Genomic DNA, 27,941 nt, shown 5'->3' on the forward strand with positions numbered 1-27,941 from the left:
TTCTTTGTATAGTAGTCTAGCCAAGAGTCAAGCTGCCTTACATTTGTAAGTTTGCAATATAATTCTTTGAATCTATTTAAAAAGTCTGTATAACCTCAGCATTTATTCTATCTCAATAATGATTTATATAGTATTTCTTCAAGTATGTATAGCCATTTACATTTCTTTTCATATTGTGTGGCCTTTTCCTCCTCCATTATTACACAAGTGAAATGAACATATCCTGATTACTAAAGATTCAAACAATATAATACTATACTAGCTAACTCTGAAAACGTCATTGTGTCCACCGCGGTCCCCAACCTCTTATTTCAGATGTAACTTTGTCAATTGGCCATCCTTTCCATGTCTTCTCTGTACATTGCCCTCTCTCTTCCTTTATATCCATATATTTTTTATGTATGTACCTATTATTTTGGTTCTTTTATATCCTGTTTTGATTGTTTTATACTCTACATGTTTCACGTTCTACATTTCTACACTGTATTCTGTGGCTTCTTTTTGTTTTACTTAACAATATGAAATAAATTCACAAGAAAAAAACTTGCTTTTTCTCCCTTTTAAAATATGAATCTTAACTGCTGGTATCCTTAAAACCTCTGAAGTTGATGAATTTTTTTTAATGAATTTATGGGTTCTTAAAATGTATTTGTGTTTTATTTTAGTCCTTATTTGTTTAGTGTTCACGTTATCTCGTCTTTGGCCATTGGGAACCCCTTCACATTGGCTCCTGTCTTGGATTCTATGTTGCCTGACACACCCCATTAGTCTTTGTTAGTGCCTTGTTTTCAGGCATAACAAGACAATCCAGGCTTATGTTACATCATTCCTGTCCTAGACTGTAATCCTTATTTTATAGGGGAATGATACTTAGGTCCCATAATCAGGTAATTGACATGGGGAATATGGAAATTGCCCCATCATATCATTGTGTAAAAACCATCAGCCTTATGATTAAAACTCTGAAGTAGAGATCTCTTAGCTTAATACCATAGAGAACACGTGTGAAAAGTGCCACCTGGTATACCCTGGTTCCATAGCCATAAAATGTTGCCCCGCAACTGTGTCTATTCTTGTATTGTCAGAAATCTTTGGTCTTATAACGTAAGGGTTCTCAGAGGTCATTTAGAACAGTCTGTCCTCTTGTTCTTTCAGGAGGGAACTGTGAGTTCCAGGAAAGTGATGTGATTATAGAGGCAGAGTGTCCATTCCTTGGTCTCAACTCAAGTTTGTGGCTGTTAGATTATTTGAATAACATTATTGTCTCAGTAGGATTTTAAACACACAAAGGATATTATGAAAAAAGGCATAGCCTTTCTGCACATTTGTGAGAGTTTACACCCAGCTGCAGATTTTGACACACTGATTTGCTTGACTACTTCAAATCTTTGTTTTGTATTTTGTGATCCAGATACAATTCCAGGAAATTTTTTCCCTCTGAAAAATATTTACTGAGTTGTTTCATGCTATATTATACTAATTCTCATCTGTATTTTGAAATATTTTCTTAAGTTGCTAGTCTTTTTGTTGTTGTTGTTGTTGTTGTTGTTGTTTGTTTTTTGAGACAGGGTCTTACTCTGTCACCCAGGCTGGAGTACAGTGGCACAATCTTGGCTCACTGCAACCTCCACCTCCCAAGTTCAAGTGATTATCCTGCCTCAGCCACCCCAGTAGTTGGAATTATAGGCATGCACCACCACACGTGGCTAATTTTTGTATTTTTAGTAGAGATGGAGTTTCACCTTGGCCAGGCTGGTCTTGAACTCCTGGCCTCAACTAATCTGCCCACCTCAGCTTCCCAGAGTGCTGGCATTACAGACATGAGCCACTGTGCCTGCCCACTAGTCTATTTTAACAGGTGCATCTCTGTAATATCCTTGTCCTCCCAAAGTAGAAGCTTTTTATATAATTTTGTGCTCTTTTTAAACAAAGAAAATAATGTTCCCAGAATTCTTACAGCCTAAAGGCACAGAGTTGTGGATTATCCACCCACGTTTTTATTGTTCAGAATAATTAATCCCTTTTTAAAGGTCCTTAGCAGTACTGTGTCTAGCTTTTGGAAACCTTCCCTATCTTCCCACAGTCCATAAGGACCTTTTGGCAGTCAACAGAAGTGCTCCACTTTTTTTCCTTCTATGGAATAAAGATTCAGAGACTTGGATTTTTTTTTAATCAAATAAGTTTTATACTTTCACATACTTGAAATACTTGAATTTTATATTACACAACATTTTAATGAAGAAAAAGTGTAATCAGCTAATGAGAGTTTTTGTTTTGAAAATTGGTTGTAAATGTAAGGCTTTTATATTAGTTGGGTTAATTTTATCAGTATATGTATAAAATCACTCTGCACTTTACGTTAATTTCTGCCATCTGGGCCTCCTTGCAGTGTAGTCTGTGTGAAAGTTTAGGCTGCAGCTGGGCACGGTGGCTCACACCAATAATCTGAGCACTTTGGGAGGCCAAGGCATGTGAATTGCTTGAGCTCAGGAGTTCAAGACCATCCTGGCCAACATGGTGAAACCCTGTCTCTACTAAAAATACAAAAATTAGTGGGGCATGGTGGCACACACCTGTAGTCCCAGCTACTTGGGAGGCTGAGGCAGGGAATCGCTTGAACCCTGGAGGCAGAGGTTGCAGTGAGCTGAGATCGGGCCACTGCACTCCAGCCTGGCAACAGAACAAGACTCCATCTCAAAAAAAAAAAAAAAAAAAAAGGAGAAAGTTTAGGCTTCAGTCTGTGTGACCCAGGGGAATTTCTCTACTCGTTATTTAAGGATTTTTTTTTTTTTTTAATTGCTGATTTCCCTTGAAGAATGAGTATGCTTTTTTTGTTCTTTGAATTTTTTACTTTCAGGAGTCATTAGTTATCAAAAAACTTAACTTTTTGGTTTTGGGGAGAATAATCTAGGAAAATCCTACGTGTTTTAGTATTTTTCCTCTAAAATGCTGAGGAACAAATGTATTCATGTTGCCTGGAACATTTGTGCTCTAAAACAAACCCTTCCTTCCTAGAGCTGGACCCCACACAATCCAGATATTTCTTATACATACTGACAAATTAAAAAAAAAAGACATCTAGAGCAGGTTTTCTGTGCATTTAATAGTTGTATTACACTTGGTGTCATGTGACATTTTTCATATCTTGCCCCAGTTTTTCACAAGCAGAAATTAATTTATTATATTAAATGACTTGATCTTTCCTTTTCCAACCATGAGAATTTCTAAAAACAAAGTTTTGATTCTGGAGTTTTTGCTATTTGTAAAGACTAGATTACCACATGAAAGGAAATGGACTTTTCAATACGAAGGGATCTGCCTGTTTCCTTCCCAGCCGACTTCCTGTCCCCTTGTAATAGTCTGATAACATTATCAGTTGAGATAAGAAATCTAAGAAGATTCCATGTATCTCACATGGTCATAGAAACTCTTCATGTCGACAGAAGAAACATAGACTATTCTCTCTATTCAACTAAGTGAAAAGGTTTGTCACTTGTAAATAGAATTACACACTTTTCAATCATTTTAGTACACACCACAGTTGTGTACTATACGGCAGCAGCCCCCAACCTTTTTGGTACCAGGAACTGGTTTCATGGAAAACAGTTTTTCCACAGACCAGGTTGTGGTGGGGAACGGGGATGGTTTGGGGATGAAACTGTTCCACCTCACATCATCAGGCATTAGTTAGATTCTCATAAGGAGCGCACAACCTAGATCCCTCACATGCGCAGTTCACAATAGGGTTTGTGCTCCTATGAGAATGTAATGCTGCTGTTGATCTGACAGGAGGTGGAGCTCTGGGGGCAGTGTTTGCTCGCCCGCCCACCCCACACCTTCTGCTGTGTAGCCCGGTTCTGTAGCCTTTGCAAAGATCATGGATGTATGTGTATCATATGCACCGTATACTATCACATATATATGTATACTGCATATGGTACAAGTATATATACATACGGTATGTATGTATATATGGTGCCATATGCTGTGTGTGTGTGTATATGTATATCTCCATGATCTTTGCAAAGGCTAAAGGTCATAGTTGAGTTGTTACCTATTTCTGATTTTGATTTCAGCAGTAGGCACTTTCTCAGTAACATTAAAAAGACAAACTTTTTATCAACATGATTGAAAGTGTTTAATAAAGTGTGATGGGGCTTCTTGTTACTGCTTTTTAATAGGTAGGGTATTTTTGGTTTGTAATCAGAAGTACAGAGAAAAGTTCCCTTCTTGACTTTGGGTCACAGTCACATTTGGTTCCTTTCCCTAAAGGGCAGCATTTGAAATAATGCTTTCTTCAACATCAAATAAGAAAAGTTCTAAATATTTTTGTGAATTCTCTTTAGTATATTTGTTGATTAATTTCTGCTTAATCAAATTCTACAGAAATGAATGGTGACTGGCAAAAAGCTGATGCTGTCTGGAATAAAATCCAAGAAGAAAATATTATTCCTCGTGAGAAGACATTAAGATTATTAGCGGAAATCCTTAGAGATAGTAACCAGGAAGTTCCATTTGACGTACCTGAGGTAATTGTTTTTGGCATAATCATAACAGATTTTGTTAGTATAATTAGGTCATAGATTAGCCTACTCTTATACTGAAAAGATCACCAGTTTTTATTTAACAGAATAATTTTGTTTTAAAGTTGTGGTATGAAGATGAAAAACATTCCCTGAATTCTTCATCGGATTCTTCATCAGACTCAACCACAGAACCTGATTTCCAGAAAGATATATTGAATGCCTGCCGATTGAAGCAAAGCAAAGGCAAGCACATATGGGAATGGCGGTGTGGGAGCGGGGGGTCTTCTTTCTAATAGCAGTGTAGGAAGTGCTGTAGGAAGTGCTGTAGGTTAGAGATAGGACTTAAATTTTATATGTTTCTTGTCCCCTTCCATACTTTAACGAAAACATTTTGGGGCAAGCGGGAAAATTTAACTATTGACTGAGTGGTAGGTAATATTAAGGAATTACTCATTTTTTTTGAGACAAGTCTCACTGCGTCGCCCAGGCTGGAATGCAGTGACATGATCTCAGCTCACTGCAAGCTCCACCTCCTGGATTCACGCCTCCTGAGTAGCTGGGACTACAGGTGTCCACCACCACGCCCGGCTCATTTTTTGTATTTTTAGTAGAGATGGGGCTTCACTGTGTTAGCCAGGATGGTCTCGATCTCCTGACCTCGTGATCCGCCTGCCTGGGCCTCCTAAAGTGCTGGAATTAGAGGCATGAGCCACTGTACCCAGCCGGAATTGCTTATTTTTTATTAAATGTGATAATGGTATTATGATTTACTTAAAGGAAAATGTTCTGAAATTTTGAGATCCACATGAGTTACTGAGGGATGAAAAAAGTCAAGATTTCTATAATTTATTTTAAAATGCTCAAGCTATGAAAAACAAAGCAGGCGGGCATGGTGGCTCATGCCTGTAATCCCAGCACTTTGGGAGGCCGAGGTGGGCCGATCACAAGGTCAAGAGATCGAGACCATCCTGGCCAACATGGTGAAACCCCATCTCTACTAGAAATACAAAAATTAGCTGGGCGTGTTGGTGCATGCCTATAGTCCCAGCTACTTTGGAGGCTGAGGCAGGAGAATCGCCTGAACCTGGGAGAGGGAGGTTGCAGTGAGCCAATCACTGCACTCCAGCCTAGCGACAGAGTGAGACTCCGTCTCAAGAAAAAAAAAAGCAAATCTGGTAAAACGTTAATTGTTAGATATAAGTGATGGATACATGGAAGGTGTTCATTATACTATTCTTTTTTTTTTTTTTTCCTGGAGACTCACTCTGTCACCCAGGCTGGAGTGCAGTGGTGCAATCATGGTTCATTGCAGCCCCCACCTCCTGGGCTCAAGCAGTTCTCCTACCTCAGCTTCCCAAGTAGCTGGGACCATAGGCACACACCATCACACTCAGCCAATTTTTGTAGTGACGAGGTCTTGCTTTGTTGCCCAGGCTGGTCTTAAACTCCTGAGCTCAAGTGGTCCTCCCACCTCGGCCTTACAAAGTGCTGGGATTACTGGTATGAGCCACCACCCCCAACCTGTACTATTCTTCATACTTTTCTGTACATTTGAAATTTTTCATAATAAATGCCATTGTTGGCATACATTTTTATTAAAAATATTTTTTTGAAAATAGCGTTGTGGCAAATATTATAACTTACTTGAAAGCGAAAAATGATTAAGGCACTAATTACTATACTAGTGTATATTGACGTGATCCAGCAGTATCTCGAGGTTAGAGGTCTGCTTCTTGACTTTCTTCCCTTTCTCTAGTATTAAGTTTTCCTGAAGACATCTTCACCTTTCTTTATGCCTACTTTAAATTTTGTATGACCATCTTTAATCCTCTGATAGGAGCTTGCAAGTTGAATTTTATATTTTCACTTAGACTTCTTGTACTGTTCCAGAAGCATATATTACTCTTATTTTCTTTACTTTTATTAATTTCTTTTCCTTCTAGCTTTCCATAGAATGATTCCTTCAGTTTTAGGGTGGATTTCAAGGATGGTTTATGATAGTTTACCATTAAGGAAATAAATACAACAGAATTCTTTTTTTTAATTTTAGTATTGATAGTTTTGAGGTTTGTTTATTAGAAAGGAATCAATGTAGACATTTATGGAACTTCATTTCCTAACTTAACTAGAAGGCTTGACTAGGCTTGCAGGCTTGGGAGGCCAACGTGGGCAGATCTCTTGAGCCCAGGAGTTTGAGACCTGCCTACGCAACTTGGTGGTATCCCATCTCTCCAGAAAATACACAGATTAGCCTGGCTTGGTGGCACAAGCCTATAGTCCCAGCTACTCAGGAGGTTGAGGTGAGAGGATCAGCTGAGCCCAGGAGGTTGAAGCTGCATTGAGCCATGATTGCAACTGGGTGATTGAGTGAGACCCTATCTCAAAAAAAAAAAGAAAAAAAAAAAAAGAAATTTGGTGGCACTGATGTAAAATGTATGAAGTAAAAATAAGCTAAGTTCTTAAGCCTCCTCAGTTACCTCTATAGTATAACTTTTTATTTATTCTGAGTCATTTTCTTTTCGAGACGGAGTCTTGCTCTGTCACCCAGGCTGGAGAGCAGTGGTGCATTCTCGGCTCACTGCAACCTCCACCTCCCGGGTTCCAGTGATTCTCCTGTCTCAGCCTCCCAGGTAGCTGGGACTACAGGTGCACACCAGTCTATTCAGTCTATATATCATTGAGTACATGCTATGCATCTTTGAAAGCGAAGTATAAGATTAAGCTTGATCAACACTATGTAAATGTTCTGGTGAAGTGGTTTTTTTTTGTTTTGTTTTGTTTTGTTTTTTTTGTGTGTGTGTGTGTGTGTGTGTGAGACAGAGTCTCACTCTGTTGCCCAGGCTGGAGTGCGGTGGCTCAACCTCTGCCTTCCAGGCTCAAGTGATTCTCCTGCCTCAGCCTCTCAAGTAGCTGGGATTATAGGCACCCGCCACTATGTCCGGCTTTTTTTTTTTTCTTTTCTTTTTTTCGTATTTTTAGTAGAGATGGGGATTCACCATGTTGGCCAGGCTAGTCTCAAACTCCTTACCTCAAGTGATCCGCCCGCCTAGCCTCCCAGAGTGCTGGAATTATAGGCGTGAGCCACCACCAAGCCCATCCTCTGGTGAAGCTTTGTTTTGACTAAAATGAATAGTTAGTGTACAGTTTAAGTGAAAACATTTAAGTAGTTAACTAAATGATTAAATACAATGCAGTACGTATTATAAATGTAGAGCTACCTCTATTCTGGAATTTTCATTTATCTAATTGGTTTCATCCTGTTAATTCTTTTTTTTTAGGGGGGCGGGGGGTAGAATGTTGGTCTGTCACCCAGGATAGAGTGCAGTAGTGCAATCTCAGCTCACTGCAACTTCTGCCTCCTGGGTTCAAGTGATTCTCCAGCCTCAGCCTCCCAAGTAGCTGGGATTACACGTGCCCCCCAGCTAATTTTTGTATTTTTTGGTATAGACCAGGTTTCACCATGTTGTCCAGGCTGGTCTCAAACTCCTTACCTCAAATGATCCTCCTACCTTGGCCTCCCAAAGTGCTGGGATTACAGGTGTGAGCCACTGTGCCCGGCCATAAGCTCAGGATTCGAATGTTTAGTGAAATGTGAATGCTTTGAAAATTGAATGCTTAAGGCCGGGCACGGTGGCTCAAGCCTGTAATCCCAGCACTTTGGGAGGCCGAGACGGTTGGATCACGAGGTCAGGAGATCGAGACCATCCTGGCTAACACCGTGAAACCCCGTCTCTACTAAAAAATACAAAAAACTAGCCGGGCGAGGTGGCGGGCGCCTGTAGTCCCAGCTACTCGGGAGGCTGAGGCAGGAGAATGGTGTAAACCTGGAGGCGGAGCTTGCAGTGAGCTGAGATCTGGCCACTGCACTCCAGCCTGGGCAACAGAGCAAGACTCCGTCTCAAAAAAAAAAAAAAAAAAAAAAAATTGAATGCTTACATTAACACTTTTCTGGTAGTTCAGTCTACTTAAAGGTGTATCGTGATTGTCACATCAGAAACAAACGTGTGGTGAATGGGTTTGGTATAGTAAAATGCTAATAAAAAAAGAAAACTAATAGGGACTAATATACACAGCCACACCAAGTTAATGTGAAGACCACAATTTTAGAAAACAACAAGAGTTTCCAAATAAGTGAAATATTATGTATGATTGTGAGGAAGTTGACAATAATTATATTGCATCTTAAGTTTTTAGCCCCCTAAAAAACATTGGGTATTGAGTGGCAGATTTTATTGCAGTCATCTTATTGTATGTCATGGTTTAAATATTTTATTTAGCAGAGCTGTTCTGTGACTTTAATAAGTAAATAAGACATTCTTAAATTTGTGATGCATTGATACTGGTACTCGAATGAAGATATGTCATTTTCTCCCATTTCAGAAAAGTGAAATACAGCGAATACACTAGGTGTCTGATGGAAATGATAGTGGAGTTTCTTCTTGCATATTAGCATGTGTTTATTTTCTGTTTTTTGCCAGTGTCCTGGAATATACAGTTGTTCACAACCATAGAAATCTAGTGTAAGGCACTTGGAAATTTAATGACTAACAGGGACTGTTCTATGGAAGACTTACTTGAAATGTGATAAGCTTGTGCCATTGTTACTTTCACTTGCCCAAACTGTTCTCCTTAGTTAAGATGCAAATATAAATGTTGTCATATTTTTTTTCTCCAAATTTAGCTTAAAGGGATAAATATTTCTTTGACAGTGCCACTTAAGTTTAATTAAGGGGCTAATGCACACATCCCCTAACTCATACATAGGAGCATAGCAATTTTTGCATGTTTAGAAACTTCTAAAGTAGCTTAAAATGTTCTTCTGAACATTAAAATAATATCATGTTTGTCTTAATTAGAAGTTTTATATTTCCTTACATTGAGCCCTATGTTCGTAGAACTATCACGTAGGCCATACGTGATAGTTCAGTTATGCCCCATCTTTATTGTGATTTGTTTATACACAGAAGGGAGTAGATTGTAGTTTCAGTTGGCTGTTTATAGCCAGGCAATTTTATTTCAGAAAAGTAAGTGACTGAAAAGTGTAGTTACTTCTCTTTTGGTAACATCTTTTCATTCACTGACAGTTATTGTGAACAAGTGAAATAAAACTGTTAATCAGTCAAACAAATGTTGCTTAGTTTACTTGTTAGAAATCTGTATATTTGAAAATTGTATGTTTTTGTATAAGTCCTGTCGTAGCCAAATAATGTGATCTCCTAATTTTAGAATTATAGGCTATATTCTCTTTAGTGCTATTGTGCTGAAATGTTAACCATTGTAACCACCCACTTATAGATTAAAGATTGCTTTAAAATGAATCTTTTGCTCCCCTCAATCTAAATTATACCTCTGGTTTATTTGGACTTTAACACACATTTTGCGATTTATTTTGAAACTAGTATCATCTCTTCATAAATTCAGAAGAGCTGTTTCTCATTTTTATTAGAAAGAAAATAATTTATCAACTTAAGAAAGCTGGTATGAGAAATCATTTTAAGAGAAAACCCCTTCAGGCACCATCCATTCAGATTAAGTTGTAATTTCCAAAACTGTAGCTTTGTCTTTAAAATATTTGAAGAATTATGTCAGTGTGTCTCTCTATAGAGTGTGAACAGTGGGTTGGTATTAAAAAGCAGAAATATTTGGGTTTAGGTCTTTGTTTCAGGATTTTTTCCATCCTTTTGGCATTTCAGAATAATGTCATCTTATTTATTTTTTGTCTGTTTTCTCTCATAGGAGCATATGGTATTTTCCTGAAAGCAAAACAGCAAAACGTTGTATTTAATGCTGAAACCTACAGTGATCTCATTAAATTACTGCTGTCAAAAGAGTATTTTACACAAGCAGTGGAAGTGAAAGCATTGTAAGTATTAGTCCACTTATTAAACCTCTTGTTTAAAAAAGAATATTGGCTACCATTAGCCAATAATAATAATAATGTGCTGTGTAGTGCAATTGCTTGATTGGCCTCAGCTACCCATAAAAATCATATGAAATGGTTAACTAATTTTATCAGGGTTTTTTTCACCTTAAAAAAAAAAAACCTTTACTGGCCATACACAATGAAGTACATTTTGCTTAATGTTCCATCACGATTCATTTAAGATATCCATGCACAGAAAAGTAATTTTATTATATTCTGTTTCTTGTTCAGCAACTAAATCCATGTACTTTTTGTGGGGGGAGTAGCCTGAGAAAACAAAGACATCATGGACTTTGAACTTAGACTAAGATTTGAATCTTACTTGAAAGTTCTGTGACCTTGGGAAAATTACCTGCCATCTCTGATCATTAGTTTTTCTTCTGTATGATGAGTGTATGATAATATTACTTAATACTAAAGATTTCTTCTAGGTGTTGAAGAAGGTGGCGTGAAGTAGAAAAAACATAGGTACTGAACTCATTTTATTTGTGTTTCCCCCTCCTTTCGTGTTTTTTGATTAAAAAGGAAAATAATCTGACTGGGCGAGGTGGCTCATGCCCGTAATCCCACAAGTTCGGGAGGCCGAGGTGGGTGGATCACCTGAGGTCAGGAGTTTGAGACCAGCCTGACCAACATGGTGAAACCCCGTGTCTACTAAAAATACAAAAATTAGCCGGGCATGGTGTCGTGTGCCTGTAATCCCAGCTACTCAAGAGGCTGAGGCAGGAGTATCACTTGAACCCAGGAGGTGGAGGTTGCAGTGAGCTGAGATTGCGCCACTGCACTCCAGCCTGGGTGACAAAGCGAGACCCTGTCTCAAAAAAGAGAAGAAGAAGAAAAGAAAAGGAATAATCTGAAAAAATTTTTAAGTCCACAACACTTTTAGAATATTAGAATCCTAAGGAGAAAATGGATGCCTGCCATCCTTTCACATCACAAGAAAACCTGGCAGTGTCCTAGTGTTGCTAAAGTTATGCATTATAGGCCGTATTTACTGTCTGTGTTTTAGTATTGAAAAACGTGTTCTATATGACTGTACTTGTCTGTGTGTGTGTGTGTGTGTGTGTGTGTGTGTGTGGTCTTGAATCATCATTTGCATGTCTTGATACAAGACAGTTGCACTAGGACTGTCGGGTTTTCAATGTACTCTGTTTGTCATTTGTGTGTTTTCTCAATTCCTAATCAAATTATATATATATCTCTAGAACACTCGATATACTCTTAATTAGTGACTTGGAAAATTTGACATTGAGCAGTATCCTGTCATCTGTAACCACTAGGTCAAGGGTGTGGATCATCTAAAATTACTTTCCTCAGAAAATTATGAAACTCTCCATGCCAACCCTTTCCATGATAATGAAGGAGAGCCAGAAAAAAGAGAAACATTTTGTGTTGAGAATTAAGTATGACTAAGTGATGAGATAGAAGCAAAGACAGAAAACTTAAAAAAAATTAGATTTTGAGTTTGGTCATGAAGACCTCTGAAATACTTCCTAAAAGTACAGGTTTTAATTTTTTTTTTTTTTAATTTTTCATTTTCATTGGGTTTGTTCTAGAACAGTGATCCTTATTCTGGTAGCATAAACAGATTACTCACAGCTCACCACAAAGATTCTGATTCAGCCAATTTGGTGTGGGGTCTGAGAATGTACATTTTACTCCATACCCCAGGTGATTGAAGAATCATGTCTTAAACATTTTGATCGCATATGATTAATAACAAATTGTACTTGATATATCACATGTAACTATATTATAAAACATACTCAAAATAGAAAATCTTCGTAAGATGAAATTTTTAAAAAGAGATTTAAGCCCAGGCGCGTTGGCTCATACCTGTAATCCCAGCACTTTGGGAGGCTAAGGCTGAAAGGATCACTTGAGGTCAGGAGTTCGAGACCAGCCTGGGCCAACATGGTAAAACCCTGTCTCTACTAAAAATATAAAAATTAGCCTGGTGTGGTGGTGGGCACCTGTAATCCGAGCCACTCGGGAAGCTGAGGCAGGAGAATCGCTTGAACCTGGGTGGCAGAGGTTGCAGTGAGCCCAAGATCGTGCCACTGCACTCCAGCCTAGGTGACAGAGCAAGACTCTATCTCAAAAAAAAAGGGAGAGAGAGATGTAAAGGTTTTCTTGCCTCACCCTAGAGTGTTCATACAGTGTGCATGCTGCTCATTGAAGACCACTGGTCTAGAGTAGTTTCAAAACGGCAGTTGCAACCAATTAGTGGGTCATGACATCTATTAAGTGGGACAGAACCAACATTGTATTAATGAAATAGTATAGACTATTTCAAAGTACTTCTGTAGTAAAGATAATATTTCATGAAAAGTTGCTTTCAGTTATGCGTGTGTGTATGTATCTGTGGATTGGGTTGTCATGTAAAACATCATTTCTTACTATAGTCCTCCCATGGATCTTGATCTACCAAGGTTGAAACTGCCGACCTGGAAGATAGTTGTAAGCATGACCTCTATTTGCCTTAAATTTACAACCTGTGAAACATAGGTTTATCTTTTTTTTTTTCCTTTTCGTTTAAGTTCTAGGGTACATGTGCATAACGTGCAGGTTTGTTACATATATATACATGAGCCATGTTGGTGTGCTGCACCCATTAACTTGTCATTTACATTAGGTATATCTCCTAATGCTATCCCTCCCCGCTCCCCACAATAGGACCCGGTGTGTGATGTTCCCCTTCCTTTGTTCAAGTGATCTCATTGTTCAATTCCCACCTATGAGTGAGAACATGCGGTATTTGGTTTTCTGTTCTTGCGATAGTTTGCTGAGAATGATGGTTTTCAGCTGCATCCATGTCCCTACAAAGGACACGAACTCATCCTTTTTTATGGCTGCATAGTATTCCATGGTGTATATGTGCCACATTTTCTTAATCCAGTCTGTCACTGATGGACATTTGGGTTGATTCCAAGTCTTTGCTATTGTGAATAGTGCCGCAGTAAACATACATGTGCATGTGTCTTTATAGCAGCATGACTTATAATCCTTAGGTATATCCCCAGTAATGGGATAGCTGGGTCAAATGGTATTTCTAGTTCTAGATCCTTGAGGAATCACCACACTGTTTTCCACAATGGTTGAGCTAGTTTACAGTCCCACCAACAGTGTAAGAGTGTTCCTGTTTCTCCACATCCTCTCCAGCACCTATTGTTTCCTGATTTTTTAATGATTGCCAAGGTTTATCTTCTTCCCTTCTTCTCTAGATCTTCATGAAGGCTTCATGAGGTATGATTGACATGTAAAAAGATATATATTTAATGTATCTATCTCAGTGAGTTAGGGGATAAGTGTACACCCTTGGAACCATTGCCCACTTCAAGGTCACAAACATATCCTTCCCCTTCCAGAGTTTCTTCCCACCCTCAATATTATTATTATTATTATTAATTGGGTTTTGTGTGTTAGAGAACATACTTGTGATCTTTCCTCTTAGCAATTTTCAGTATACAGTATTGTTAGCTGTTGGCACTAAGCTGTATAGAGCTCCAGAACTTACTTATCTTCCATAACTGAAACTGTACTTTAACCATTGTCTCCTCATTTCCCCTCCTCCCAGTCCTTGGCATCCGCCATCATGCTCTGCTTCTTAGTTTGATATACAAGTGAGACTTTTCTTTTAGCTGTGTTATCTACCAGGGTTATTGGGAGTTGCCCTCCCCCGTGCATCTGTATGCACCCAAGATCCAAAGCCTGAAGTCAGTCTGGGCTTTGGATGCATGTCCTCTCCCTTGAACCAATAAAATGTTATATCTGACTATGTAGAATTGTTTCATGGCTTAAATTGTTGAGTACTTTAAAAAATAATGCTGGACTGGAAATTCAGAAGTGAAAGTTTAAGTTACTAATTATCCAACTATGTTACTTGAGGTATTTCAAGAGATATTTTGTGGGTTCAGTTCCTGTTTATTGCCAACTAGGTCCTCTCTTCCCATTCCCATTCTGTGTCAGTGATCAGTGTGAAAAACAACTGTTGCTTTTTTATAGGCAACTTTATTATAATATGGTGGCCAAATGAGCTACTGTAGCAAATGGCAGTACAGCTCTAGTATTATTTGGGCAGTCTTACTCTGGATCCATAGCTATCTGTTGTTACAGTTTTCTATGTAATGTCACTTGGTCAACCTTAAGAGCCATGGTTTTGGTGGAGCATGGTGGCTCAGTGGCTCACGGCTATAATCCCAGCACTTTGGGAGATCAATTTATCTGTAGTAAATTCTTTTCAAGGGAGGGAAACCACTTAATTCAAAGAGCAGTAAGGGATATAAACTCTTGTTTTAAATCTCTGCTAACATTAAACCATATTCTTAGGGAATTTAGGAATCATGTAACAACAACCCTACTTTATCTTTTGAGAGTAGACCTTGATTTTCTCTCGTTCCTCTTGGTTTCCTGTATCATTCTGTTCGGAAGTAATGCTATGTCTGTCACTGATGATTTTTATTGAATTGGCCAGTTTTTGTTATCCTAAATAATATAATCACCAACTAATGTCCTTTGTGCATAAGCTCACTTCTCATGCCTGTATTACGTGTATTATACCATATTTACTTAAAAATGTTACCTAAAATCCATTAAAACCATAAGGCAACAAAACTCTTAAATTTGAAATGCTGTCATTTCAGAGCAATAAATTCTCTGAAATGTCCAATGTGAAAGTTTCCCTATAATACTGTCTTCTTTGGTTAAGATAGTTTAATTTTTGCAGTTGATTGTAAATTGAAAGAGGGGTACTCTTTTTCCCCTGTAATTTTTTTCCCTTCATTTTGACAGTTCTAAAAATAAAATGTCTGGAATTCTCTGCTATCTAGTTCAGTAACCACTAGTCCTATGTAACTGCTTAAATTTAAATTAGTTAAAATAAGATTTCTGTTTCTTCATCAGAGTAGCTGTGTGGCTAGTGGCTAACCATGTTGCACAATACCAGTGAAGAATATTCCCATCATCACAGGAAGTTTGATTTGATAGCTCTGGACTCAATTTTTTCCAGAAGGAAAGATCAAAATTAGGAGTCAAAAGTTAATGTCTTTTATTATATCGTATAAATGTTTCCAATGCAAAGATCTCTACCCCCAACTTTTTAAAATTTTTCTCTTTCTGCCACTTTGGAATCTGTTTTGGTTGTAACTGATCAGTTTCTACATATGTAGGATATATTATTATAGAATAGATCTGGGGTTTCTTCTTCCTGCTATTTATCTCCACTTTCATATTTGTAATGAGCAGGCAGGTTGAGACAGGAAGAGATTATTGAAAAAGAACGTTATAGGCTTTGAGGTTTTTGAAAGGTTTGTAGTTCATACTTAGTGTCAGTTAAAAGAGAAGTTTTGTTACCTTGTGGTTTTAATGGATTGTAGGTAAATATTTTTAAGTTAATATGGTATAATACATGTAATAATATTAGAAGCGAGCTTTTAATAGTGTCTAATTTTTATTTAATCATACTAAAGATTGAGAAAGTAAATCCTTTGTGCAATTCGTAGTCTCATGCATGAGTTGTTGACTTAAGAGCTTTGACAGATGGGACAAAGGAGAAAAGTCAAACTGAGCAATGGGTGCTTTGGTGGGATTAAGAGGATTGGTCGGAGGAATAAGAAAATCCTGTGTCCAGGGACTGTAGGGGTGGACCTTAGAGGCTGAAAGTGACTGAGAGGATGGGCATGTCGGAGTGTCTCTGAAGGATTTTCTTGGGATGAGAATAATTTAGCAGTGACCCTGCTTTCGTTGCAATCTGCCCAGCTTATATGTCCATGTTGGCAGGGCATGCTGTTGTTGGCAGCAAGGTCATCACTGAGCTCGATAAGGCAAATGGCAGCAATTGCTTTTGTTCCTTTTGACCTGTTTAGATTTTCTAATCCAGAGATGAACTCTGGGAGCATTAAGGATGCTGAAATTTCATCACAGGAGATGTGCAAACAGTGTAGCAAACAGAAATCTCCAGCTAGGTTTTGGGGTTTCCTGTTTGTTTTTGTTGTTTCATTTTGCTTTTTTTAATCCTGTAGGTTTTACTGAAAAGTCAAGTGATTTTTTGCTCTTGAGTTTTAAAAGTTGGTGTTTCGTTTCAAACTTAAGGCTAGGGCAAGATGGTTGTGTGAAATTTTTAATTTTAAAGTACCAGTAGTTTGAGTTCTGTAGTATGTTCAGCTTCAAAAACTGTATGAATCTAGATGGCAGAAATTTGAAAATTAATTGACCAAGTGATACAGTGTTAGTAATCTGCTTTAGTTTATATTTAAAATGTACAGTGCTGAAAATAAATCTTCATTTTTGTTTCTGGAAGAAGAGTTTTACATTTTATAATTACTGTGAATGTAGAAAAAAGAAGTATCCAGCTTAGGATACGGCAGAACAATGCGGGGCACGCAGTTATTTTAGTCATCTAATATGTCAGCATTCAAGAATCTGAACCGATTGTTTAAAAAAAATCTTGTACTTTGTTTCTTTTGTTGCTCATTTCCAACTTTGTCATCTGTCAGAATGCAAAAAAAAATTATCCTTCTATAACCATTGACAGGATAACACAAAAGCTGTCTCCAGGTCGATATTTTGCAGCAATATTTTTAACATACGAACAGTAGTTTTTATAATTTCACCTTGGTGCTCAACCATTTATTATCGTATCAGAAGCATGTCAGTAATTCCTTTCTAAATGTCTGCTTCTTTTAGCGCGGAGACCCACATCAAGGGCTTCACACTGAACGATGCTGCCAACAGCCTCCTCATCATAACGCAAGTTAGGCGGGATTATTTGAAAGGTATGTCACAATGCTTGACCTTTACGTCACATTAATGCCTCTGCAGATTTTTCTTGTAACGCCCTTCGAATACTTGGATAAAGGAGTCCATTTAGCAAATTACCTGCTTATCAAGAGCCTTTTGTGGTAGCTGAGAGACGTAAATTACTGTACATGCATTTATAATACAGCTTGAATATGAATGTACTTGTCATTTGACCACTTAGTCCAGTTTCCATTCCATTTAACACAAGATGGGTTTTCTTAAGATGAATCACGGCTCTTCAGACATGCAAAATTTGTGTTCCAGAACGAGAGAAAGTACAGGCTTTCAAGTGCGTTAAAATTCACAGCACAAGTCATTTTGCTTTGGAAATTAACATACTTTAGAGCATCTGAAACAATTCTCAGCAGTTGTTTCTTGCATATTGTGTTGGTTGTGTGTGAGATAGCAAATGAGTTAAATTGAGTGTTAAATGTGTGGGATTGTGCACCAAATGATTATAATATTGATTTTTAAAACTTAATCTAATACTTTTTAAATAGTTCATAACACCAACAGCAATAAAATACAGTGTTTGTTTGAAGTTTAGAGTTTTCAGATTAATGTTAAGAGAATGACACCTGAAAGATGTGGACATGACTTTGGGGAGGATTGGGGTGGGGGCCATTGGTTTGGTAGAGGCTGTTTAAGAGTTTTCAAGGGGATGAAATTGGATGTGGAGGTCTTATGAATGATCTCCCAAGGGGGACTATGATGAATCTCTTAAATTTAGGTAAGTAACTTTCCACTTTAAGATTTACATTTGAATTTGAGTGAATGCAGTGATACTGCAGTTTTGCCAATACAATAAAACCCACTTAGGAGATCTCTAAGGAAGATTGAAAAAGCTCTGGAAGTGTAACCTCGTTGCTTCCTCTCTCTGTAATAATGGTATTATTCCTCATTGCATGTTTTGGTTTGGTTTTGTTTTAGGGTTTTGTTTTTGTTTTTTTCGTGTTTTTGGTTTTTTTTTGAGATAGGGTCTCATTCCGTTGCCCAGGCTAGAGTACAGTGGTGGGATGGCTCTGGCTCACTGCAACCTCCGCCTCCTGGATTCAAGCGATTCTCCCACCTCAGACTCCTGAGTAGCTGGGATTACAGGCGCCTGCCACCATGCCCAGCTAATTTTTGTATTTTCAGTAGAGACGGAGTTTCACCATGTTGGCCAGGCTGGTCTCGAACTCCTGACTTCAAATGATTCTCCCGCCTTGGCCTCCCAAAGTGCTGGGATTACAGGCATGAGCCACCGTGCCCGTCCTGCATGTTTATCACATAATTTCACATCCTTGAGAGGAAGTTGTTTAATTGTGCAACTTCAATGTTGTTTATAATACCTAAATGTACTGGTCTTTAGCTGTCTTCCTAATTGATTAGTACTGAATACGTAAGTGAATAGAAAACACTTTTTGTGCCTAGATTTTTGTGGCTAGGTGCAGTGGCTCACACCTGTAATCCCAGCATTTTGGGAGGCCGTGGCAGGAGGATTGCTTGAGTCCAGGAGTTCAAGACCAGCCTGGGCAATGTAGCAAGACCTGGTCTCTACAAAAATTTTTTAAATAGCCAGGCATGGTGGTATGCGCCTGTAGTTCCAGCTACTTAGGAGGCAGAGGTGGGAGAATCGTTTAAGCCCAGGAGGTTGAGGCTGCCATGAGCCATGATGGTGCCACTGCACTCAGCCTGGGCAAGAGCGAACCCCTTCCCCCGGCCCCCCAAAAATGACTTTATGTCCGTTAGTATTTTATGTAACAAAATGATAAACAGTTTTAAAACAATGAAAAGTTAAACTTGCTCGCCATATAAATAAGCTCATTGTCATAAATAGCTTTTGTTTCTGTAGACATGGAGATAAGAACAAAACACTTTTCTAATTTCAGAAGTTCATTTTTCAGCTGAACCTGACCCAAATTTCGTCAGCTTTATTGGTACCCTTTATTTTTATGTTAGGTGCCCTGTGTAAGCTACAGGAAAGGACATGGTATAATTTATCATCTACTATTCTGAGCTGTTCAGCTCAACTGGAGGTTGCCTGAGAGCAGGAGCCTTGAGCCCACTGTTGCTGCACTACCTCTTCCACCCCCACCCCACCCCACCCCACCCCACCCCCTTCCTGAGCATATCACCACAAACCTGTTGTTGGAGTAAAATGATCATCAGTGAGAACAGGAGTGGGGTTTGCACTTATTTTGCTCCATGGCTGATGAGAGCTCTTGATTTTTCAAAGTCCCCTTCCATTCTTCTGCCTTTCTCTCTTTTAGGTTTCTTTTTCTCAACCCCATCTAAAGTAGGAAGAAAAAGTAAAGCCAATTAAATTTTACCATTGGTGAATATTAATAGCTGATACATGGCACTTGTACAGTGTAATCAGTATCACTAGTAATTGTGTAAATGTTGGAATTAGGTGACAGTGGGAAAGGACCTGGGGTGAGGGATGTGGATAGGTAACATTTTTGGTGTCCCTGAAGTCATTAACTGTACAGAAGGCAAGCCTTATATGAGAATAGGATTTAGGTCACAAGGTCCTGTGCTATCTTTGGACAGACGAGAATTGGTCTGTTCTCCCCACCCTTCTGCTGTCTCGTGCACACACGCACTCATAGATGGAAGCTCTGGGATCGTTGGAATCTTCGAGTCTTGTCTAAAAATATGACTTTACCTTGGGCAAACTAATCTCTGTGCCCAGGTGTCTCATCTGTAAAATTGGTACTTGTCTCGGAAGGGTAGTTGTGAGAGTAGCTGTTTAAACTGCTGTGCCTGGTATGTAGCAAATGCTCAGTAAGTTTGAGTTACAGTCATCACCATCATTAATCTAATTTTTGTTATTATTGTTTTAACGTACTGTGGGAAGATCCTCCCTAGCTGACAATATTCTTGGTTAATAAAACTATTATTATAATTATCTGTGTATGACCACCCATTAACAAAATTTTATCAAGCTTATTATAAATTATATTTTTAAAATAGTATAAAAACATTTTTTTGTTTCCTGTATATGCATGTGTATTTTAAAATTTTTATTGACTATGCTTTTTAAACTGTTTTTCTTTTTTCCCATTTTAGAATGAGTGGTTTAGATTGTGTATTTCAAATAATTATAAATTGTTTATTCATTAATGAACACTAAATTCATCATGTCTTTCCACTTTCCATGTATTTTTAGTAGACTTTAATTAATACCCTTTCCCCATTTTTCTGTAAAGCTAAGCTGTTCTTACTTGGAAAGCTGTTAGGAGAGTCTTAGTTTTGTCTAAGTTACATTGCTTTAGTTGCTATAAAGCTATAAGTTTTCTTTGATAATGGTAAGGGTAATTGTTATGCTATTCCTCAGTCTACCACTTTATTTCATATCATGATTTTGCTACAGTTTTATGAGTCAGTTAGCTAGAAGGCTATTCCATAGTTATTTACAATCAAGTACTTGAAAGTGTGATACTTCAAAAAAACATATAAACAAAACTCCATTGATTGTACAGATGTTGCTCAACTTACCGATGGGGCTAAGTCCGGATAAACTCATCTTAAGTTGACAATGCATTAACTACCCCATAAACCCATCGTAAGTCAGGGACTGTCTGTATTCATGGAAATCAGTAGGCTTTATTTTTTTTTTTAATTTAGTGCAAGAAAATAATCACAGGGCATCTAATCATAAAATAAATTTGTTGGTGTGAAAGTTGAATGTTCAGTTTGGAACATTGATCCTAGAGGGAGATACTGTTTTTGAGAAAGAACTGTTGGGATATTAAGTTTCAGTGATCATTTAATCTTTGAGTTAATAAAATCTGGACAAGTATGAACATGGATAGAAGTCACACATTTTTGGAAACTCTAATTTTTAGAAACTCTTATTTATATTCATTTGAACTTACCAACTTTAGTCACTAAATGTTATCCCTAAATGAAACTCATATTATCGGTAACATTTGTATTTTTTCTGTGCCTGAAAGAAGAAATTTCTCAGGCCTCAAATATCTTACGTAGTCAGGTAAATAATTTTGGGGGGTATCTCATGAAGTATTAATATTTTCTGTAATCTAAAATCTTACGTAGTCAGGTAAATAATTTTGGGGGGTATCTCATGAAGTATTAATATTTTCTGTAATCTAAATTATTCATAGCTTTTTGTATATGGCCATTTGGTGTTCATATTTAAAGGCTGGTTTTCAGAATGCGTTAAACTCAGCACAGGTCATATAAGAAAAGCCCTGTCGCCTGCTCTTGTATTTTAGAGGCTCTAAGAACGCTGAAAACAGCATTGGATCAGCAGCAGACCCCTTCTAAGGTAGCAGTGACCCGCCTCATCCAGGCATTGGCCATGAAGGGTGATGTTGAAAACATAGAAGTAGTTCAGAAGATGGTAAATGGACTCGAAGACTCCCTTGGACTTTCAAAAATGGTTTTCATCAATAACATTGCTTTGGCACAAATAAAGAAGTGAGTATTTGCAAGCCTTCTTTCCCTTCATTGGCCACTAGAATGGGCATTACCTGAGATACCACCTTTTAAAAACTTTTAGACATGTGGAAACCATATGAACTGCAGAGGAAATGTTGATGTTAGTTGCTGATTAGGGAGTAATTATATGTTGAAAAATGTTTTTTCTTTACCTTAAATCTTAGAATAAACAGCATTTACCAAATTCATAAATCTTGCTCCACAGTTGATAACCTTTCTCATTCTTGTGTATATATGTCAGACCTCTTGTTGTCGAAACACTTTGTTCAGAAGTGAAAAATGATCTCATTTGTTAGTAATATTTGACAGGGATACTAGTAGAATATTGTGAAGCAGAGGGCCCTGCAAGCTTGTTAAAAATGTGCATTTCCGTATTCATATTCCTTACCCACCCTGTGAACACCCCCCCCCCCCCACAAACAAGGGAGGTATTTAGAGCTGATTTTCTTACCACTGTCTCTAAATTCCTTTTGAGAATTACCCCTGTAGAAGTAAATAAGGACTTGATTTTTAATAAGCCCCCTAGCGAAGTACTTTATGGAATTTGATACCCTTAATATGCTTTTAGAAAAAATGTTCTTTAGTAATCTTGCATACATTTAATGGGACATGATATTAAAATGTAATGTTTGTTTTTGTAGGGTTTTTTGTTTGTTCTTTCTTTGAGCAGAGAAACAGTTGTGTTTTGTTTTGACCTTTTCAAACTATTTCCCCAAATATAACTTTCCTTTAATAAGAAAATGTGATTGTTTTAAATCAGAAGATTGAGGAGATTACTCATCTAAGAACTGGGTGAATTTTAAAGTTTTACCATATAAACACAGTTTTATATGATTTGGAGAACATACTCACTATTAAGTAATTCTTTAAAACTTATAAAAATATATTGTAACAGAGTATTCATTTTTAAAGAATTCTTATGTTTAATATTTCAACACAATATTGACTGATTGGATTTAATATGCCATAACAGTAAGGTATCCATTATAGATTACCTTAACCAAAAAGATAGTCAGAGATAATTTTTACCATAACCATGTAACTGATTTTTTTCAAAGTGTGAAGATACTTTTTCCTGAGATTTTTAGTATAAATTGAGTATTTTCCAAATGTATCATACCTGACAAAAAGAAATTGAGGCGACTGTAAGAGACATGCATATATGCCTTTTGAAACATCATCAGTATCTTTAAGAACCCTGGGATGTTAAATACTATTTTTATGCAGTAGTGACCAGTTGTGGATCATAAAGCCAAAATTATAGCATTTATACAAGTTTTCATTTTATATCCAAAGAGTAGCAAAAATTATATCCAAAGAGTGGCAAAAATATTTAAGATACAGAATTTTTTAAGTTATCTTCATGAATTCTCCTGTATATAGTTGTTTGATTGTCTGTAGAGCATTGTTAAAACCAACTATTTCAACTGCTGTGAAATAAGATAAGCAACCATGGTAGCATGAACCAGCTAGTGATTGTTTTTGCTACTTAAATGTGATTGGGTTTCAGTTGCATAGTGTTTTTATTTGGTTAATTGTAAATGTATTTCATTTTTTTCCTCAAGTATTAGCATGAGTGGATGTAAAAGTAAGTTCTTATACTAAACTGCCTGCAATATTAATATAAAAGCAAATTTTAAAATAATTTATTTTGCTTTTTTCTAATAGCAATAACATAGATGTCGCAGTAGAAAACATTGAAAATATGCTTACTTCAGAGAATCAAGTCATTGAACCCCAATTCTTCGGCTTGGCATACTTATTCAGAAAAGTAATAGAGGAGCAGTTGGAACCAGCAGTTGAAAAGAGTAAGTTCGTTGTTTATGCTAAAGAACACAAAAGCACATTTTCTCTCTAGTGAGACTAGACCAAATTTCTTTGGTAGGTGAGTTATACCACTGTTCTAATGATTTTTCTTACCTGTCATTTTTCCAGTAAGCATCATGGCAGAGAGATTGGCCAATCAGTTTGCAATTTATAAACCTGTCACTGATTTTTTCCTTCAACTTGTGGACGCAGGCAAGGTGGATGATGCCAGAGCTCTCCTACAGGTAATTACCCTCCACTCATGGAGCAGTGGGGCTCGAGGCTTGCAAGAAGTAAACTGAGAAATTACTAGACATAGGTGTGTGGTGGAATACTGGAAATTCAGTGTGGTACGCAGCTAGCCTGTTTAAATTCAGTGTGAATCAAGGTTGCAGGACAAGGACTGGATGGTAGGTTTTAGGTTACTTGTTTTTAAAGATCCCAGATCAAACCAGAAATGTCCTTAGAATTAAGGTTGGAAGGGAGCAAGGTGGGGAGTAGGTAGGGGGCAGTGAGTTTTGCTGAAATAATTAAAGGCAAATGTTTCTTTGCAGATAGGTAATGCAAAACAACAATTTCTTTGATTTTCTACTTTAATTTCTCAAATGCTCTAGATACTGTGCATCACCATGGCAACACAGTTTGCAAACAAAAAGTAGGAAATGTTTGCTTTTCAAGTACAGCTTCTCACTTGAATACTCAAACATTCTCAGTGCCTTATTCAAGGTTTATTAAGAGTTGAATATGCTTTCTATTCACTTGTGTGTCACAGACACATTAAATGACAAATGCAGGTCTCTGTGGCCCGCACTCTCAGTTAAATTAGCAATCTTCAGGGAAGGAGACAACTGCATTCATGCCATTTTAACAGCACTAAATATAAAGCTACACCAAGTGCCGACAGAGCAGTGGGTGATCGGAGCTGCCACTGGCAATGTACACAAACAGGCACCGCTGGGGAGCCCCTTCCCAGCAGGTGGCAGTCAAACAGTCACCGTGATCCCGCCAACGGCTGTGTTTGTGTAGACTCCCTGTGTCAAATTGAGGCCTGGGAACAATTTCTGATCGTAAATAGTATTATATTCCCTTACATATTTACCAGCTGCGAAAGATCTTTAGTAGATAGGGAAAGTAAAACTGTACCCATGTGCTTGATCTCCAGTTTTGATCCTTAAAGTTTATCTAGTTTGACGGTAGAATCCAACCCATTTTTAAAAGGAATTCTTGAAAAACTGGGTCTCTGTTAACAGTTTTATAAAGGATGAATTAGCACTGCTTCTCAGACTCTTACTTTTGTTGCTGGAGAAGAGAAATTCCAGTTCACTGGGAATTTTCTTGCTTTGTTTGCTTGTTTACTTTTTTTCCCTTTGATTTTTTTTTTTTTTTTAAATTTTAAGGGAAAGGCAGTTTATGATAGGGATTTCAGGACTTTTAAAATTATTTTATTTTGCTATCTTCCGTGGTAAAAAAAAAAAAAAGATACTCATGCTTTATCTTCATACGTACATATCTAAGTACCTACTAGGGGTATAATAAGTATATACATATCTAATTATACACATGATGGTATGCAATCAGTTTTAACACATCCTTTTGATAGTTCTTTAGAAAGTGGCACTTGGTACTTCATCTACCAGCTTGTTCTCTGCCATAATGAAGGTTTTTCTTGAAGAGCACGATTGACAGCTGCCTAGGTGGGAGGCAGCAGGGATGGTACCTACTCCCTCAGAAAGAACTGCGTTATCTGCAGTGACCTCACCGAAGGGCTCTTGGTGGTAGCTGAGTGTTGATGCCACAGCAGAGTCTTTTCATTTACCATCTCATCACTAGACTGGGGTTTCAGATGATAAACCCTTCACCCATCCTTTACCTGCTTGTCAAACAGTAAGAGATTATTCTTGCCGTAGTGAAGAATACTTTATTCACAGATGTCAAAAACATCAGTGCATAATGTAAATGTTCTGTGTGTCCCCAAAAAGTTCTTTTTATACCATTAGTTTTAGTATTGACAGTGTTTTAAAGCTTTGAAAGAGCAGTGTTCTTTTAGAAACTTAAAAGAATGACATCTGTGATGAGTGTAAACTAAAATATTGTCTTGCTATATTTGATTTTACTATAGCATCTAAGATTGGATAGACACTTGATTTATCTGGTCTGTCATACAAACTTTTTTTTTTAGTTTAACTTTGGTCTCTTTCTCAAGTGCTGGCTGGCTGTTGCAATGAAAGCCTTTTATAAAAGAGATTGAAATCAGTCCTTTTGTATGCATAAGTGTAGGTAATTATACTTTAAAGAGAACTTGCTTTGTACATTTTAATTTTTATAAAGAAACGAGCAGTTATCTCCCTGACACCTTATTAAATGTATAATTAACCTTATGATCCCTAGCTCACTTGTGAATGCTTGGCAGTATAATTGGAGAGGAATAGTGTTTCTTTTTTTCCTCTTTCTTTGCAGTCCTAAACCTTATTCTGTGGTTGTTGAAGCATTAGTTTAATTTTTCCCTTTTCTTTTTAAACAAACTTTATACTTGCAATGCCAAGGACAGCATTTAGCAAAGCTTGGCATAGCTTACACTTGTTTTCTTTTTTCTTGCCTTAAAAAATAATAATCGACAATTAGGCCTTCCTATTGGTAATAATACACTACTGTATTATTGTGAACTTTCTTAATTGGAAATATTCAGTTTGATCCGCTTGTTTATCAGAAACCTTCACTTACTGAATAATGTTTTAATTTTTAGAGATGTGGTGCAATTGCTGAACAAACCCCGATTTTGTTGCTGTTCTTCCTTAGAAATTCTGGGAAACAAGGAAAGGTACTCTGCTTTACTTGCTAACAAATCCACGATACTGCACGTGCCTTGCTCAGAAGTATTGAATTTAACATAAAAGCCGTTGGTTCAGGATCTTATTTGAGAATACAGTAGAGATTCAAGACTTTTCTTGTCTTTACTTACCTACTTTTAGAGGATGTTAATAGAGTCAGTTTTGTCGTCTTTTAGCTGTAACTAGAAATGTAAAACAAGTTCATGCAGGAATTTTCCACTTACATAGTTATGCATTGAGAGCTCCAAGAAAAGGCCCTTAAAAAATGCAAGATTAGGCTGGGCATGGTGGCTCACACCTATAATCCCAGCACTTTGGGAGGCCGAGGTGGGTGGATCACTTGAGGTCAGGAGTTTAAGACCAGCCTGACCAACATGGCGAAACCTTGTCTTTACTAAAAAAAAAAAAAAAAAAAAAAAAAAAAGAAGGAAGATTAAAATTACATTGCTTAGGTCACCTTGGGACAGTTAACAATGCAGAAGCACTGCCAAGGGAAATGTATACTCCAGAGTGTCTTCCAGCACGTAGCTACTTTTGAGCATTTATCAGGTATAAACCATCAGGTAAATGAGCCACTTGGCTTTCAAATTGATATGGAGCCACAAATACTCTAAAATTTGTACAGTTACTTTTTTTAAAAAAAAACTGTAAAAGGGGTGGGTGAGTGTGTAACAGAACCAAGTCCTTTTGAAAAATTTTTTATTGGCCGGGCGCAGTGGCTCAAGCCTGTAATCCCAGCACTTTGGGAGGCCGAGGTGGGCGGATCACGAGGTCAGGAGATCGAGACCATCCTGGCTAACACGGTGAAACCCCGTCTCTACTAAAAAAATACAAAAAACTAGCCGGGCGAGGTGGCGGGCGCCTGTAGTCCCAGCTACTCGGGAGGCTGAGGCAGGAGAATGGCGTAAACCCGGGAGGCGGAGTCTGCAGTGAGCTGAGATCTGGCCACTGCACTCCAGCCTGGGTGACAGAGCAAGACACCTTCTCAAAAAAAAAAAAAAAGAAAAATTTTTTATTATTTAAAATTTCTGTGGGTACATAGTAGGTATATTAAATTCTATTGATGTTTAACAGTAAGTATAAAGTTAAATTTCTCTTAGATCTCATTTTACCTCTTGTACACCAGAAACTACATTTTTAGTTTATTTGGGTTCTTTATGAAGTTTCAAACCACATGCCAACTGTGATGCTTGTTTTATTTGAAACATTTAGGCTGTGTCCATTTTGGGAGATCTACATTTTCCTTAATTTCTACACACTTCCCCTAAATATACCTACACTTTTTAAAAATTTGCTTCATTGCATCTATGACTCATGTATTTATTTTATTTACTATAAACAACTTTTAGAAAGTATTTAATTGCCCTTTCTTTCCTGTCAGAAAGGCTACATTTTTACATTTGTGATTAAAAAGTACAAGGAATCTGAAAAGCACTTGTCAGTCCACATGTGGGACTGTGCCAAGTACCTGTTGCCTTGTCCAGGAGGTGGGACGGGAAATGCACAGCAATATATCTGCTTAGAACATTCCACCCAGGAGAGTTTAAAATAGAAGCAGCCCTGGGAGGATGCAGGTCCTGGTGTGGACTGAATAAACATGCTATAAAAAGG

At 37.6% G+C, this 27,941-nt stretch overlaps 1 protein-coding gene across 1 annotated transcript in view; it reads left to right on the plus strand.

The window, feature by feature from the left end:
• Nucleotides 1–27,941, plus strand: part of LRPPRC (leucine rich pentatricopeptide repeat containing) — a 124,377-nt gene that overhangs the window by 86,297 nt on the left and 10,139 nt on the right. Inside the window, exons 28-35 of the mRNA XM_030920927.1 lie at nucleotides 4,387–4,529; nucleotides 4,649–4,769; nucleotides 10,263–10,389; nucleotides 17,134–17,222; nucleotides 21,471–21,675; nucleotides 23,365–23,504; nucleotides 23,632–23,747; nucleotides 26,246–26,320. Of these exons, the coding sequence (XP_030776787.1) occupies nucleotides 4,387–4,529; nucleotides 4,649–4,769; nucleotides 10,263–10,389; nucleotides 17,134–17,222; nucleotides 21,471–21,675; nucleotides 23,365–23,504; nucleotides 23,632–23,747; nucleotides 26,246–26,320 (1,016 nt within the window). The remainder of the gene's footprint in view (nucleotides 1–4,386; nucleotides 4,530–4,648; nucleotides 4,770–10,262; nucleotides 10,390–17,133; nucleotides 17,223–21,470; nucleotides 21,676–23,364; nucleotides 23,505–23,631; nucleotides 23,748–26,245; nucleotides 26,321–27,941) is intronic.

Source organism: Rhinopithecus roxellana, chromosome 17 (assembly GCF_007565055.1).
Source record: "Rhinopithecus roxellana isolate Shanxi Qingling chromosome 17, ASM756505v1, whole genome shotgun sequence".
NCBI classification, from domain to species: Eukaryota; Metazoa; Chordata; class Mammalia; order Primates; family Cercopithecidae; genus Rhinopithecus; species Rhinopithecus roxellana.